At 45.3% G+C, this 15,363-nt stretch overlaps 6 protein-coding genes across 6 annotated transcripts; 3 read left to right on the forward strand and 3 right to left on the reverse strand.

The window, feature by feature from the left end:
• Window positions 1-4: 4 nt before the first annotated feature.
• LOC108080996 (alpha-tocopherol transfer protein-like) lies at window positions 5-1,388 on the reverse strand. The gene is made up of 3 exons (XM_017175922.2): window positions 880-1,388; window positions 445-817; window positions 5-384 (listed from the first exon to the last, which is right to left on the reverse strand). Exons 1-3 carry the CDS (start codon window positions 1,170-1,172, stop codon window positions 130-132), a joined length of 921 nt encoding a protein of 306 aa, XP_017031411.1. The 5' UTR covers window positions 1,173-1,388; the 3' UTR covers window positions 5-129.
• Window positions 1,389-3,335: 1,947 nt separating this feature from the next.
• Gba1b (Glucocerebrosidase 1b) lies at window positions 3,336-6,138 on the reverse strand. Its single transcript, XM_017176360.3, has 9 exons — window positions 6,007-6,138; window positions 5,799-5,941; window positions 5,481-5,640; window positions 5,273-5,420; window positions 4,896-5,216; window positions 4,706-4,835; window positions 4,505-4,621; window positions 3,925-4,448; window positions 3,336-3,754 (listed from the first exon to the last, which is right to left on the reverse strand). The coding sequence occupies exons 1-9, from the start codon at window positions 6,056-6,058 to the stop codon at window positions 3,655-3,657; spliced, it is 1,695 nt and encodes a 564-aa protein (XP_017031849.1). The 5' UTR covers window positions 6,059-6,138; the 3' UTR covers window positions 3,336-3,654.
• A 903-nt stretch (window positions 6,139-7,041) lies between these two features.
• On the reverse strand, window positions 7,042-9,203 carry Gba1a (Glucocerebrosidase 1a). Its single transcript, XM_017175809.2, has 4 exons — window positions 8,929-9,203; window positions 7,858-8,870; window positions 7,412-7,754; window positions 7,042-7,342 (listed from the first exon to the last, which is right to left on the reverse strand). The coding sequence occupies exons 1-4, from the start codon at window positions 8,984-8,986 to the stop codon at window positions 7,077-7,079; spliced, it is 1,680 nt and encodes a 559-aa protein (XP_017031298.1). The 5' UTR covers window positions 8,987-9,203; the 3' UTR covers window positions 7,042-7,076.
• Window positions 9,204-9,236: 33 nt separating this feature from the next.
• LOC108080907 (ciliary microtubule associated protein 1B) lies at window positions 9,237-9,730 on the forward strand. Its single transcript, XM_017175811.3, has 2 exons — window positions 9,237-9,388; window positions 9,448-9,730. The coding sequence occupies exons 1-2, from the start codon at window positions 9,367-9,369 to the stop codon at window positions 9,678-9,680; spliced, it is 255 nt and encodes an 84-aa protein (XP_017031300.1). The 5' UTR covers window positions 9,237-9,366; the 3' UTR covers window positions 9,681-9,730.
• Window positions 9,731-10,960: 1,230 nt separating this feature from the next.
• prt (putative mushroom body vesicular transporter portabella) lies at window positions 10,961-13,953 on the forward strand. Its single transcript, XM_017175881.3, has 7 exons — window positions 10,961-11,346; window positions 11,409-11,939; window positions 12,175-12,776; window positions 12,834-13,050; window positions 13,112-13,236; window positions 13,300-13,806; window positions 13,870-13,953. Exons 1-6 carry the CDS (start codon window positions 11,115-11,117, stop codon window positions 13,390-13,392), a joined length of 1,800 nt encoding a protein of 599 aa, XP_017031370.1. The 5' UTR covers window positions 10,961-11,114; the 3' UTR covers window positions 13,393-13,806; window positions 13,870-13,953.
• Window positions 13,886-14,949, forward strand: LOC108080970 (ciliary microtubule associated protein 1B). The gene is made up of 4 exons (XM_017175883.2): window positions 13,886-14,038; window positions 14,106-14,324; window positions 14,379-14,565; window positions 14,630-14,949. Exons 1-4 carry the CDS (start codon window positions 14,020-14,022, stop codon window positions 14,892-14,894), a joined length of 690 nt encoding a protein of 229 aa, XP_017031372.1. The 5' UTR covers window positions 13,886-14,019; the 3' UTR covers window positions 14,895-14,949.
• Window positions 14,950-15,363: the final 414 nt, after the last annotated feature.

Genomic DNA, 15,363 nt, shown 5'->3' on the forward strand with positions numbered 1-15,363 from the left:
TAGATAGGCGATAAGTTGGTGTTATCTTTAATTGATCGACTCTACAGCGGAGCTTGGAATGTTTATGTGGCTATTGGTATCCGAGGGAAGGGACGCTTCCTGCTTCCGGGTCCGGGTACAAATTTGGTGTTAGTCCCAGTTTAGGCGACGAAAGGATCCGCTAGCTCCGAACTCCGCCTCGTAGGTGGCAATCTCTCCGTGACGCAGCTCCTCGATGGTGCCATAGTTGCAGTCCTGCTCGAAGTAGCCGCGATAGCTGTTCAGCAGGTCCTCCATGTAGGCCATGCATTCGCCCATGTGGCCATTGGTGCCGCCATACTCCTCCGGCAGCGAGTCCTTGCCAATGTGCTCAATCAGCTCCTCGCTGTTCTTCAGAACGCGAATCTAGGAAACGTCTTTATAATCCCTTTCTTTAATAATTATTTAATTAAATGTAACACCCACCGGATAGTTGACCTGCATGCTGAGCACGTTGTAGAGAAACATGACGGTGCCCTGAATATCCTTGGGCATGTTGATGATGTACATTTCCTTCACCTTCAGGGGGCTGCAATTGTACAGCCAGTTCCACCACTTGCGGAAGAGCACCCTGTCGAAGCGCCGCATCTTGTCCGAATTGACGCCTTCCAAATCTATTATTTCGCATATTCCAGCTAGCGAGGCATAGTCATTCTCCAGAGCTATCACCTCCATGGCCATCGAGGAGAAATGATAGATCTCACGCAGCATATACAGATTGGGATCGAAGTGGCCAAAGCGGGCGATGAGTATGGCAGTTCGACTGTCGCCCTTGGGCATGTCCGGATACAGGCACACGCTACAAAGGAAATGGAAAGGGAATAATAATAACAATTGTCTCATTAATTAACTCCAACTCACCCCAGTCGATTGATGTCCAGCAGTCGCTGTGTCACACACCGGTTATTCATGATCTCCGGGAATAGGTTGTAGTGGGTAAAGTAGCGGTCAATCCGGCGCTTGGTCTCCTCCAAGCTATACCGACAACGACGGAGGAAGGCAATCAAGAAGTCAACATCCGTGCGGGCGCGCAAATGCTGCTGCTGCCGTATCCAAACTCGCAGGATGATAATGTCCTGCTGAATCCGGTCGGGTGTCTCGTTCACCTCCTTCTCGGCCAGCTTGGCCAGGGTCGGCGAGAGCGGACGTCGCATTTTGGTGGCAGCTATGCGGTGTTTGACAGCATTTGGGCCACGAATATGTGGGCTATGATACCTATAACTGGCTAATTTGCCTATTTCCCCCACGATCCCATGTGGGTTGGTTCGTCCCTCCTAATCTAATCTTATCGCGGGCAGGCGAATCGAATTGGGGAAAATACAATCGCTTCATGGGCCCTGTATCTACACGCATTTGTAACTTGCACTTTTCTCCAGCTCCTGGGAATGGGATTTGGGATTTGGTAGAAGAGAGGGCCTGGGCCTTCTATGAGGGAATAATAGCGCACATCCGGCGCCCGTCTGCAAGAGTCTCTTAAGTGCCCATCTCGTTGACATTTGGGAAATGCAGGCACTTGGAGAAATTGCGCTCTAAGTACTTACATCAAAAATTTCTTAAGTAGAAAACAATTTTTAAGCGAAGCTCAATCTGTACTATAAGATCGTGTGACCAAAGTAGCCAAGAATATGTAATTTTTTTTTTTATTCTAATCTCTAAGAATATTCATTTATTTCCTCCAGTGTATCAGTACTCTCTGCCGCTCTTGAAATGCGATCTGCATTTAATGCCCGAAATAAATCTAAACGCTAAATAGTATCCAGTTTGCGCTGCGAGCATTCAATTTGAGTAGCGGAGTGAATGCCTGTCACAGGGCATTACACCGACATCCCCGGGTAGGTGTTCGGTCTGACGTGGAACACCTACGGGCAAATTGCTGTGACATGGCGCTGTCAGCTGCTGACAAGCTGGCGATCTTGGATGCCAGGAAGCGGATCAGTTTGCTCCAACTGCACCCACTCCGCCTCCTCCTTCTCCAATAACTCATAACACATTATGGCCATGGAGGACTCTGTCTCCTCTGGAGGCTGTGTGCTTTGATCTCGCTGCTGACAGGCCAGCGCGTGTAAATTCCCTTCGCAGCGCCCAATGCTCATGACACAAACATATCGCTGCCATATTAATAATGAGCCTCATTAACACTGCACCAGCGCACTCAACACATTGCCCGATGTTGGCACTTTCTTGAGGAAAAAGGGTAAGTGCTGGGGCAGGGGCAGGGGTATGTAATTGACACGCTCATTGCTGATAAGTGTGTTTTGCTGTAAGCACTTGAGATATGTATGCTAACCCGGGGAATGCATATGTTTGGTACTTCAATGCCTTTGTTTTAATTTATGAATATCTCGATGAGAGGATAAAAATTTATTTCAATATATTTCTTGTAATATGCGCCAAATACATATATTATATATATTTATAATTGCAAAATTCAATTAAACTGATGGCTAAGGCTAGGTTAGTGAAGACGGCAGACAGTCTCCTAGGGGAGACTAAGCACTTAAAATGGTGCAGCCAAAATAAAGAAAAGTAAATATTAATTATAAAATGTATACAGTTGTTTTTAAAGACAATTATTTCTTTTATTATATTACCAACCACTTAGCACTGTCTTCCTGGGCACGTTTAAAAAAAAATGCATATAAAAAATGTATTACAATAAGCAAAATATTTTTTATTTCAGTTTTGAAGATATAATAAAACGAAAAAGGAATGCCGAATTTAAAATCGTATACAATTCTTTCTAATGATACTTAATTGTTACATTGATTTGCAAAAGGGATTAATATACTAACCCTATTAAATTCCTAAATATATATTTAGTTTCTCAAAATCCCCTGCTTTCACACAGGCAGATTCGCATCAGCAGAACTCTTCCTCAGAGTAATGCACATATTTATATGCATAATATTCTTAATTTATCTTAAAACAAAAAAGGAAGCGCATCACCGCAGTTGACGCTGCCACAACCACCAGTCGTCATATGGGTTTATAAACGTTTCATGTTTTAATTTATAGACTTACATAAAACGCCCCATTTTGTGCGCCAAGTGCTGGGGAAAGCGGGAAAGCGGCCAGGCCGGGGAAAAGCGGGAAAATGCATTTGCTTGGCGCTCAATTGACATTCATATTTATAGAGCATATTGAACAAATAGACGAAACCCCAAGAGCTGCACTGAGATGTTTTTTCGGTTGGCCGTCGTTGCCGCTCGACTGGCAGTTGTCACTCAACTTGATCCGAGATGTGCTCCGATATAGTATATAGTATGTCGTTTGTTCTTCGCCGTGTTTCCTTGCCCCCCGAAAAATGTAAAATAAAATAAAGGAGGAGCCGGCATTAAACGGCAAATGAAATTTCATTGTAAACAGACGCGTTCCGGCAAATTGAGCGGCTTAAACAAATTTCCGTCGGCGGGTATCTCCGGCGTTACATCCTCGCAGACCCCTTATCCTGCGAGCATCCTGTTGAGGGTACAATTTATGGGCTTCCGCTGCGTCGCCGCTATGTCACTTGAGCCTCAATTGGTCCTCTGGGCAGCGCCAACGGCAGCTGGACTCCTGCTATATTCTACTCTAAACTAAATTACTACAACTTGGGTTCCGGGAAGGGGACCTGGAACCGGATAGGGAACCCGCTCCTCACTTGTAGAGCACCGTGTGCCAGGAGCGCGGCGGCAGCCGAAGGCCGATCACACCGCGCTGGCTATCATTGAGGGCCACGTCCACTGGCAGGTTCTGGCTGCAAGGAGATTGGAGGGCACGGCACCCATTAGGGACATTCATAAAAGTGAATCGCAAAGTTGTCGGCAATTAAGTTGATGCACTTAAGCGGCACCGTCGCAGACGCAACCCGAAATAGATATACACACTCGCAAAAATAACTCGGAAATAATAAAATCAGTGACCTACCCATTGTAGACGATCACAGCCACACTGCCGTCCGGACGCTGGAAGCCCACCACGCTCAGCTGGGTAAAGGGATTGCTCTCGTTCTCGATCCTCGCCTCGATGCGCACCGATTCCGCTGGCAGGAACTTGGAGAAGTGCCCGATGGCGTAGAAGATCGGCTGCTTGTATATCTCCCGACGACTGGTAGCATTCACAATGACCGGCGCATCCACAAAGTTGTTCACATAGTTGGGTCCACCCCGTTCGTCCAGCACCAGGTTCCAGTCCAGCCAGCCGTTGAAATGATGCCTCATGTCCTGGGTGTACGCCCGCATGTAGCTCTCGCCACGCTGCCAGCTGCCTAGTTCCGGTCCATGGGTCTGCCAGGGCTTGTCCCCGATGCAGGACTCCGTGTTTAGCAGCAACTTCTCGGGCATCTCCAAATGTGCCTGGTCGATGAGCTGGGGGCCAACCAGTTCATCCCAATACCAGTGCACAGCCAGGCCGTCTAAGTAGGACAGGGAGTTGTTACGGGAGGAGCGCATCTAAAGAATATATTGGGGTTTATATTCGTAAAATACCAATCTCAGACCACACTCACCTTTCGGAACCACGAGGGATACGTGTATCGCTGGTCATCGTTGCCAAAGATGAGCACCTTGCTCTGCGTCGAGCTCCTCCTGATGGTCGGACCCAGATTGTCGCTCAGCCAAATAGCCTGACCGAAAATAGGTCGAGATGCTTAATAGCCGGAATCGTGATCGATGGCCAATAGCAAAAGCTAGTGGGTAATGGCTCGTACCTGCTGCCAGGGCGTCCAGCCCATGCTCATGAAGTGCACAAAGAAGAAGCCAATGACGCCGTTGAGCGGCTCATTGCCCGTGGATATGGCCCAGATCGGCATATTTTTAGCCTGCATGAGTTCGAGGAATCTGCAAAGATTACAAAATAAAATGTTTCATAAATAGGAAGAGCATCGGCTGGTGTCTCACTTGAGGTGGTAGAGAGCCCAGGTCTGGTAGTATTCCGTCTTTAGCTGGCCAAAGCCCGTCCAGCGATCGTTGGTTTTCATCCAGGGTGGGGCACTCCAGGCGGCGCCCATGATCTTTAGTTCATCTAGCTCCGCCACGACCTTTAACCTTTTAAGTTGCTCTATTTTCTGCAAATCTCTGGAATCCAGTTGGGTAAAATTACTCAGCTGTAGATCATTGCGAGGCCACTCATTGTAAGCCCAAGGTTCCAAGTCAAAGTCGGAGCCACCAATGGACATGCGGACGGTGTTGTATGCAATTCCGTCTTGATGGAAGTAGGATCTAGTGAGAAATGGGTATTATTTTTCATGTTTACCATATCAGTTTCTTGTTTATACTTATAGACATGATCCTGCAGCTCCTGGCGCAACTGCTTTAGTAAATAGGATACCGTTCCCGTAAAGGCCCCGCCGAAATTGGAAACCTTCTGAAAACGCTTCTCTCGATTTACGACTACTCGAATAGTCCGAACACTGGCGTTGATAACTGCATTATAGAGAAGAATATCAGATTTGTATATATTTTTTGAGATAGTTGTTTATCTACAAAGGCGCTGGGGAATGTTGGCCAATTGCAACCAGGCTCGGCTTTGATCCACCACAATGGCCTCCGCCTTGAAGTTCTCATCCGTGGACTGTTTGTCTTCCACCACCAAGGGTTTCTGGCTGGCAAAGTCACCAGTTGTCTTCTGGAAGCGCAAGCCATCCTGCATAAAAATTTGTTTATAAAATATGTATATTTTTTTTATTTCAATTGAGGGTTTAAAGCTGAGCTGAGTCGACAAGTCTTCTTGAAAACAATACCCAAGCAGGCCTGATAACGCTGGTGTATTGATCTGAACTGTAAACAATCCTGCTGACTCACCTTGCTGGAGCTGATCACCACAATCTGATTGCTATCAGTGATCTCCGGCTGCTCCAGGTAATCGCAGTAGGTGCTGTTGCAGACGCATACGCTCCCATGGCTCGTCTCGCGCAAATCGCAGGGCATTTGCTGAGCGGAGGTACCTGTAAAGTACAAATACATATGGTTTTTTAATATTTCAGGTAGATGCAATCTGTAGCTCACTCACCTGCCCTGATCGCGAGCAGTGCAAAAAGAAAGCAATGCCAAATGTGAATCATTTTTGCCCTTCCAACCGAACGATGCGGCTCGAGCGAAGGCACCTCGCAAACTGAGCTCGGAATGAGAGCGGCTCGATCTGGGACTGTCGTTTCTCTGAACGAGCCACCGAATTTCGCTCAGCTTGCTCTGTATGTTTACCAGGGCCACTTGACCCGGGGGCCTGGCTGTTGGTTTTGATTTGATAAAGCAACTTGCTATGGCCGGCAGTCGAGCTGATCCCACTTGGAAATCGGCGCACGCAATCAAAAGTAAAAGTTATGCAAAGCCAGAGGTGGAGTGGGAAAAAAGAAGGGGTTCATTCAACAAATAGCAAAATAAAATTTGTTATATTTTTATATAGGCTTTATTAATTTAATTTAATTTGAATCTTTTAAAATAAGAAGTCAAATCGCTGTATTTATATTTTTGCTTGGAATTGGCTTAGTTACAAACGATTTCGAATTTGGCTTTGGGCTTCCCGAAGTTTCTGTCTTTTTGTTTTTTTTTCATATATCGCAATAATATTGAAAGTTATTTAGCTTAATTAAATATTATTCGTGTAATCATTAGAAGTGGAAAGGTGGAAGTAGATCCCCTCAACATATCTAAACGGTTGTTGTACCTGTGACAATCCTTTTCTCTGATTACCTGAATGTTACGTTAAAATTATTTAAAAAAGCTCGTTCTTGCACTTTGTACTATTACTACACGTAAAAAATGCCTAAAAGTATACCTACAAGACTGTAACTATAGAACAAAAGCAAACTATTCGCATTTTGATAACATATTTCACCACACTTGCTTCACAAAAATCCTCCATTTTTAATTCTGAATTAAAAGTTTACCAGGTAAATAAAGTAATGTCTTTGTAAATATTAATCTGTTATAATTACGTATTTTCTATATAAAGGCGCTAAACATATTATTTCAAATTGCAAATTAAATAACCCTTAGAATAATTGTTTAATTATAAATAAATTATATATTAATCATAAAAAAATCATTTAAGTTTAAACCAAATTTATTTCGTAACTTTGTTTAATTGTACAGCAAAGTGTGAATGGATTTGGCTGGAATATTCACGGTGAACTTGCCCCGAACACTGTCCACCACCGAGATGTCCAGATCAGCGCGTCCGCTATTGAATAGAACGGCGGCAATTTTATTGTCCGGGCGCAGGAAGGCCACCGTGTCTAGATTGACGTTACTTGGAATGGCATCAATCCGCAGAGAACCCTCAGGAACCAGCTTGGAGAAGTGGCCAATGCCGTAGAACATGGGCTGTTTGTAGAACTCATCAAAGGCTGCAAGGATGGAAGTCATTATTTTGTGTAATTCTTACTTAAAGACTACAAAACATAGATTCTACTTACTTGTGGTATTCACGATAACGGGAGCATCAACAGTGTTGTCCACATAGTTCGGCCCACCCGCCTCGTCCAGGCATATGTTCCAGTCAATCCAGCCATGGAAGCCCAGCTTGATGTTGGCCAAATAGTCGCGGACGTACTTCTCAGCCCTCTCCCAACTACCCAGCAGAGGAGCAGCCGCCTGCCAGGGCTTATCACCGATGCAGGACTCTGACACAATCATGATCTTGTCCGGGACATATGCCTTGGTTTGCTCAATAAAGCTGTTGCCGAAAATCTCATCCCAATACCAATGCAGCGCTAATCCATCAAGATAATCAATCGAATTGGGCCGAGTGTAGTTCATCTGAAAATAGAGGCGATAAGGAATATGAACTTTGATGTCTAATTAAAGCTAATTACATCATTCGATTCTTGGAAAAAAAATACGCTCTATCAGAAAAACTAACCATCTTGAACCAGTGGGGAAAGGAGTACCGCTGGTCGTCGTTTCCGAAGAGGATAATGTCCTTGAACTCGGAGTTACGGATCGCGGGGCCCAGGTAATCGTTCAGCCAAATGGCCTGCGTCTGCGGTGTCCATCCCATGCTCATAAACTTCACGAAAAACATGAAAAATATGCCGTTGAGCGGCTCATTGCCCGTGGAAATGGCCCAGATGGGAATACCGTTGTCCTCCATTAGTTTTATCCAGCGGAGATGATAGTCGGCCCAGGTCTGGTAGTAGTCCCGCTTGAGGCGTCCGAATCCGGTCCACTTGTTATTGGTTTTCATCCAAGGCGGAGCACTCCAGGCGGCTCCCTTGACCAAAAGATTCTTCACCCCGGAAACCTCAACGAGACGCTTGATCTGAGCCACGCGCTCCACGTCCCGTGCGTCTAGTTCATCCATGCCGGAGAGTTGGGTGTTGCCCTCTTCCTCGGCATAGGCCCAGGCTTCGAGGTCAAAGTCACAGCCGCCGATCGAGACGCGCATCAGGTTAAAGCCAGCACCCTCTTCCGCGTAGAAAGACTTGTAGAGATGATCGGCCAGCTCCGGCTGCTTAAAGTTCTCCACCAGATAGGTCACAGCCCCGGTGTAGCTGCCTCCAAAACCCACCATTTTCTGATGGGTCTTACTTCGGTCCAACTGCAGGGTCACCGAGCGAGTAATGGAGCTCTCTCGGCTGTCCAAAGTAAAGGCACTAGCCACCACTTTGTCCAGCAGGCGGGAAAGGATTGTGGCATTCACAGCCTCCGGAGCGGGCTCTACATAGTCCGGCACCGTGAACTTCTCCTCCGTGCCGAATTTTCCACTGGAAGTGGCGAACCGCAAACCCAGTTTGGAGCTGGAAATCAAAGCGAACTCGTTGTCCTCCGTCAGGATGGGGTTTTCCAAGTAGTCACAATAGTCCGCTGTGCAGACGCACACCTTGCCGTGGTCCGCATCCTTTAGTTTGCAGGGGATAGACTCAGCTTGACCACCTGCAAGGGGAATTTCGATTGTAAATTCGTTTTATGACCCGGATTAATGGCCTCTTACCAATAACCGATATCAGCAGCAGCACTCCAAGCGCCAAGATCCCTCTGCTGCCAAACATTTTTCAAATAGACCGTTCGCTCCAGTCGTTGGCAGCCAACTGAGGCCACTCGCGTTAAAGCAGGTTCCAGGTGGAGGCGGTCTTGGCCGCTTATCTGGCCACTTGGGGTACCCCGGCAAGTGGCCAAGACAAGGCGTTTGACAGGAAGTAAGCCAGATAAGGCCTAAGCAATCAGCTAATCATTAGGTTTCCAGTGTGGGAATTATAGGAAAAGATTTGAATCCGTTTTACCATCAACTGGGCCTTGATTTCAGTTTTAGCTTTAGGTTTGCAAGATGAGCCCAGACTTTCCCATTTTAAGGTTGTATCCCGTTCGGCAAGCAGCTCTTTTGTGAGTTATTCAAAATTTTTAAATTTTAAAGAGTTCTTAGAACCAGAAAATGTCTTGCAGAAGATCATTTGGTAATTTTTTGTATAAAGAAAAACTTAACTAAAGGTAATATTCTCATATTCTTTTTAAGGACCCGGACCTGGCGCCTACAGCCTGCCCAGCACGTTCGGTCCTAAGAACTGCGACAAGAGGATGCAAAGGAGTCCGGTTTTCAGCTTTGGAACAAGTTCAAGGTCCTGCAATACCTCCGTAAGGAAAGCTGAAGGACCTGGACCAGCTGCCTATCATCTGGGCAATGTCACGCGGTATGGCCGGCCAGGGCAAAACGATTTCTCGATTTTCAGTCCGCACAATCGTCGTTAGAAAAGTGAAGGAAGGTGTCCAAATATATACACATATGGTTTAAATAACAATTGTTTACTTACTAAACGGTTGAGCAGGCATTCTTAGAAGCAAGCAATCTAATCACCCAAATGGGGATACTTACTTTAGATTAGCCAAATCGCTGGTCTGAGATTAGTGACTGGTAATGCCGATTCTACAAAAAGAGACAGGTGTCCACTCATGGATTGGTCATGGATTAACTAATCTTCGGTTATTAATGCCACATCTTGGCTATAAATAGATCAATATCATCGTGTTTACCATGCCACCCACCCTTTTTTATAAAATCAATTTTTCCCTTAAAAGCTAGAGCTCGGCGCCTGGCAATCCGTCACAAATTTGTCGGGACTAAATTTAAACGGCGAGAAGAGGCAATGAAATGGAAAATGTGACTAAAGGCTGAAAATCCATAGCCTGCTTATCGGGGCAGCGGCGAACACTCGCTCGGCCGGGTCTTTAAGCCATTGCAATGGCTTTAATCTCCCCATCTCTCTTGCCTTGGGGCACGACGCCATTCATGGTGCTAATAATACAGACTCCCATGACATGGCCAAAGCTTTAAAGCCATATATGTGGGTGTGTCTCGATGTGTTAACAACAAAAACTATAACCAGTTCAATAGGAAACTGCTGACAAATATCTGGGGGATAGCAACGGTCGTTTAATGCTCTAATGGGGAATATATAAAGGCACTAAAGGGTTATATAAATAGATTTAATCATTTTAAAAGCAGTAAGAATTTAAATATACAACTACTTTAAATATTACATCTGGTTTCATTGTAATAAGTCCAATTTTTATTTGTTTATTTTATTATTTACTTGACAGACTTCTGTTGTTAATGTTTATGTATATGAAGTATAATTTACTACGAGCCGCCCATGAATGTGTTCTTGAGGTTTATTATGCTAAATTTATTAGTTTTAAATAAAAGGGAAATACAGCTTTTTTGGTTATCATTACCTTAATATTCTTTTATAATATATGTTTCAGAAACTACCCTCTAAATTATTTAATAATATTTCATTGAAAAACTATGTTTTAAAGACATTCATAGTATCCGGAGTCATGTTCAATGCAAACAAGAGAGAAAATGCCACAGAAAGGGGTCCAGAGGGGAAGGGATGCCTGACTGACTGGCTGGATGCCGTCGTGTTTTCCCTTTTTGGCCATCTGTTCGGCTCTCGGGTCGGCTCGCGTGCTGCCAATAAAATAGAACAGCAACTTGTCGCTGGCTTTCAATATTCGCACATACGTCGTTGTGGCAGCACCACCTGTTGACAGTCGGTTCGCTGCGTGTGTAGATACAGCTCGGGGCATACTTTGTGGCGCGAATCGAGAGGCACTTTCCTGCCATATGGCAGTCTAAATTGGCGCTATCCGTGTGTTCAATTAGCCAAAAGTGAGCTTGCCATGTCGGAGAAGTCACCACGTGGTCAGACCCACGCTCGGTCAGAGTCCCAATGCCAGAAACCATCGCAGGCCCAGTCCCAGCCCCAGGCACAAATACAGGCAGCTGCCCAGCTAAATGCCGCGGGCAGACGGAGCTCCACGCCCCAGGCTAATGGCTCCTCCAATCGCTGCCTGATTGCCGTGATTGTCTACCTGGCCCTGCTGCTAGATAACATGCTGCTAACCGTAATTGGTAACAGCCCAAAATCAATTACAGATAAGCGCGGTAATAAACGATAACAATCGCATTTGCAGTGCCCATTCTGCCGGATTACTTGGCCGGCCTGGAGTCGGATTCCTCTTCACCGATCGTGCTTAGTGTGGAGGACACATCCCCGTCCTCGAAGCTCGTGTATAGGGGCTCAGAGTCCCCGCCAGGTGGTCATCCTCAGCTGTATATTGCCAAGCATCCTATACCCGGCAAATCGATGGTCAATTTTACCCTGTTCCAGCTGTCCACAGAGGCGGCCACTTCTACCACGACTCTGCCTCCTTTCATGCACAATTCCACCTCAAAACCCACATCCGCAATTTCGCTTTTGAAGCCTTCAGACGGCCAGTCGGCTGGCACTAATTCGTCCAGGAGCAGAAGCCGCAAGGTGGCGGCCCCGCCCGACAACAAGGAACTGACCTTGACGCAGGAGAACGGCTCCATTGGCCTGCTGCTGGCCATGAAGGCCCTCGTCCAATTAATCTTCAATCCGATTGTAGGCAACGCGTCCAGCAAGTTTGGCTACCGCCTACCGATTGTGGTCGGCACCTTCTTTCTGCTCCTCTCCTCCCTGGGTGAGTGATCTATTTTAAAGTGGGTCCATAAAAGCCACGAAGGCCATATGAGATTGGGTGACATCTCATCGAGCGCGTAATTGAAATTTTGGGTCAATGGGATGCAATGGGATGGGAACTTGAATAGATAAATTTTATTTTTGAAGGTGAAATATATGGTTTCATGGGCATATTTAATATTATTTTATTATTATTATTTACGAACTTTTCTTATTAATTTATTCAATTTCTTCAGTGTTTGCCATTGGCGAAACCTACTGGGCACTCCTGGTGGCCCGAGCGATTCAGGGCGTGGGCTCGGCTTGCATCAACATCTGCGGCATGAGCTTGGTGGCCCAGCACTATCCGGAGGAGGCGAGGCGCTCCAAGGTGATGGGCATCATCCTGGGTAGTATAGCACTGGGCGTGCTGCTCGGCTATCCCTTCGGTGGAATCCTGTACGATCTGATGGGCAAGTCAGCGCCCTTTATCATCCTCTCCACGCTGATGTTCCTGAGTCTGGGTCTTCAGTTGCTGACCATGGATCTGTCCGTTCAGCCAGAGGTGGTGGTGGAGGAAACTCCAAAGTGGCGACCCCTCCTCGAGTGCAAAATGATCCTGGCCATTGTGCTGGCCATATGGTTTTCCACCTCCACGATGGCCATGCTGGAGCCATGCCTGCCCATCTGGTTGATCCAGTATCTGAAGCCCAACAAGTGGCAGCTGGGCACCGTCTTCATACCAGATTCGGTGGGCTACTTTGTGGGCACCAATTTCTTTGGCAGCATCGCCTATAAATACGGGCAGGTGAAGGTGTCCTGCATTAGTCTGCTGCTGGTGGGAGTAGCCTCCATTCTGGTGAGTTAAATACTTAAAAATATATTCTAAACCTCTTATTTTTTTAATTTCCTACAGATCCCCAGTGCGACAACTGTTGCCCAACTTTTACTCCCCCATTTCGCCTTGGGTCTAGGCATAGGAGTTATCGATGCAGCTCTTGTCCCCCTGCTGGCCACCTTTGTGGATGCCACGCTTTCCCAGGAGGAGCACAGCGAGGGCAGCAGCTCCATGTCCAGCTACGGCACTGTCTACGCCATCCAACAGACCTCCGTTAGTTTAGCCTATTGTCTGGGTAACTAAGCCATAAAATTGATATTTTTGGGATATCATAGAACATAATATTCACTTTATAGCTCCCCTGATCGGAGGTGAGTTGGCCCAGACCTTTGGTTTCGCCTGGCTGATGCGGATCGTGGGCATTTTCAACATGATCTATGGCCCCATTCTGGTGTATTTGTACCAGAAATACGATCCCAAGGTTGGATATTATTAATAATATTTTCAAAATGCACTTCTATTTACGTGTGTGTGATATTTACAGGCCCTGAGGGAGCAACACAATGACATGTTGCTCCAAAGCAGCGGAGGTGGATCTCGATACAAGCAGCTGTACAACTCAATGGATGTGGAATAAGCTCCTCTGTCCAGATCTTCACAAAATCTCAAGCAATGTGCAGAGAGTTACTTCTTGAGTGTCCAATTTTGGGCGTTCCTAGGGCTCACTTTAAGCAATATATTTCGAGCTGATTTCTAGAAACCCATTAAAAAGGATAATCACACAATACTTTTCCATTACAAAATCGAATCTCCTTGAACCAAAATCACATTATCATAATATTAATATAATTTATTTGAATAATCAAAATTTTTAAACTTGCATAAAAATCCAGTTTGGTTTGGAAATTGTACCTTTTTATAATCTGAACCTTTTAAATTTGCTTTAAAGAATATATTTGTGAATATAATAATAAAATATTGAAAACCCATTTAAAAATTGTTAGTTTAAAATCACAGCCATGTTTCCTTAAGTTTCTTTAACATTTTGTTGGTAATATTTCTTAAGTAAACTTAAAAAGTTTACTTTTGAAACCCATTATTTTTTCTTTTAAAGTAAGCCTTGCTTTTGATTTTTCCTGGATATGCTATGTCGGGGCTATGGAAGCCTCATTTTGTAGATAGAATCCGTTCGGCATACATCTCTTTAACGAGTTCAAAATTTTCAGTAATATATTTTTCTAATATTGCACAAAACTAACTAAAAATGGCGGTGCGACCTTTAGGTAAGTGAAGTATAACCACTATTAAGATGCGGAAAGTAATCCGCATCCGTGTCCGTATCCTTTCAAGGCCCTGGACCCGGCGCTTACATGCTACCACCCACATACGGATACGACAAGCATGACAACCGAAAACAACGTATGCCGCAGTACTCCTTTGGAGTGCGCTCCGCGTTGGTCGGAGAACAGATGGGTCCTGGTCCGGGCGCCTATAAGGTAGACAAGCTTACCCGCTATGGCAACAGCAAGGGACTAGAGTACTCGATGGCTCCCAGGACAGCCATTCCAGGTGAGTGGATCCAGACTAGGAAATAAAACACGTAATACAATATTATTGCTACAGTTGAGCGAAGCGGTCCTGGTCCCGGAGCCCATGATAACCACACCAAGCCATTCTTCACGGGTACCCAAGCTCCATCCTATTCGATGGGGCTGCGGACGGACTTGAACTTCAAAAAGGACGGTCCCGGCCCCAATGCCTACAAGTACGAGGTGCATGCTGTTCGTCCTGGGGTGCCTAAATACAGCATGTAAGTAGTTCGGGCCAAGAGACTTAGGCCATTTGCTAATGCTCCTCTAAACCTTCGATCGCAGGGGCATGCAAACCAAGACAAACATGAAGACCAACTCGCCGGGTCCGGCCGCCTATGCTGCCGGCGACATTAATGTGAAGCTAAACCGTGCTCCAGTGTACTCGATGCAGCCCCGCACGAATCTCCGGGGAGAAAACGTCGGTCCTGGGCCCAACTACTACGACCTAATGTACTACCGTCCTGGCAAGAGCGGACCAGGCTACTCCTTCGGTCTCCGCCACTCCCAGTTCGCCCCGCCAATGATAGTTAGATGTGACAACATGTAGAGCTGCAATATTAGAAAAATGTTCAAAATTTAAGAATAAAATTGTTTTAATCTAATGACCATTTGGGTAGGTTTATAAATGTGGAGGGGGTAATAAAAGAATAAATCTTACATTTGTGCATACCTTAGAAAGCCTTTGCTATAGATATAAAATTCATTATTTCTATGGCATTCTTAAATACAAATACAGCGTAGACGTTGGATTTTTTATCAACTCTTTTTTAATTATATGTATATTCAGCAAGGTCACTTAAAAAGGAAATTTTGGGCTTTTTATATTTTTTAATTATTAAGCGAATCAGTTTTTGTAAATTTTTTTAATGAGGATTATTTGTTTTGTGTGCTCAATATTGTTCATTTTAATTATGCTCGTTTTCTTAGCAATTTTGATTGTTGCGGCCTTTTCAGCGCCGAAGTGAATATCAAATTAAAATTTAAATTAGGGAAAGTAGAAAATCAGAGAATTAAAG

The sequence above is a fragment of the Drosophila kikkawai genome, chromosome 3R (assembly GCF_030179895.1).
Source record: "Drosophila kikkawai strain 14028-0561.14 chromosome 3R, DkikHiC1v2, whole genome shotgun sequence".
Classification (NCBI taxonomy): domain Eukaryota; kingdom Metazoa; phylum Arthropoda; class Insecta; order Diptera; family Drosophilidae; genus Drosophila; species Drosophila kikkawai.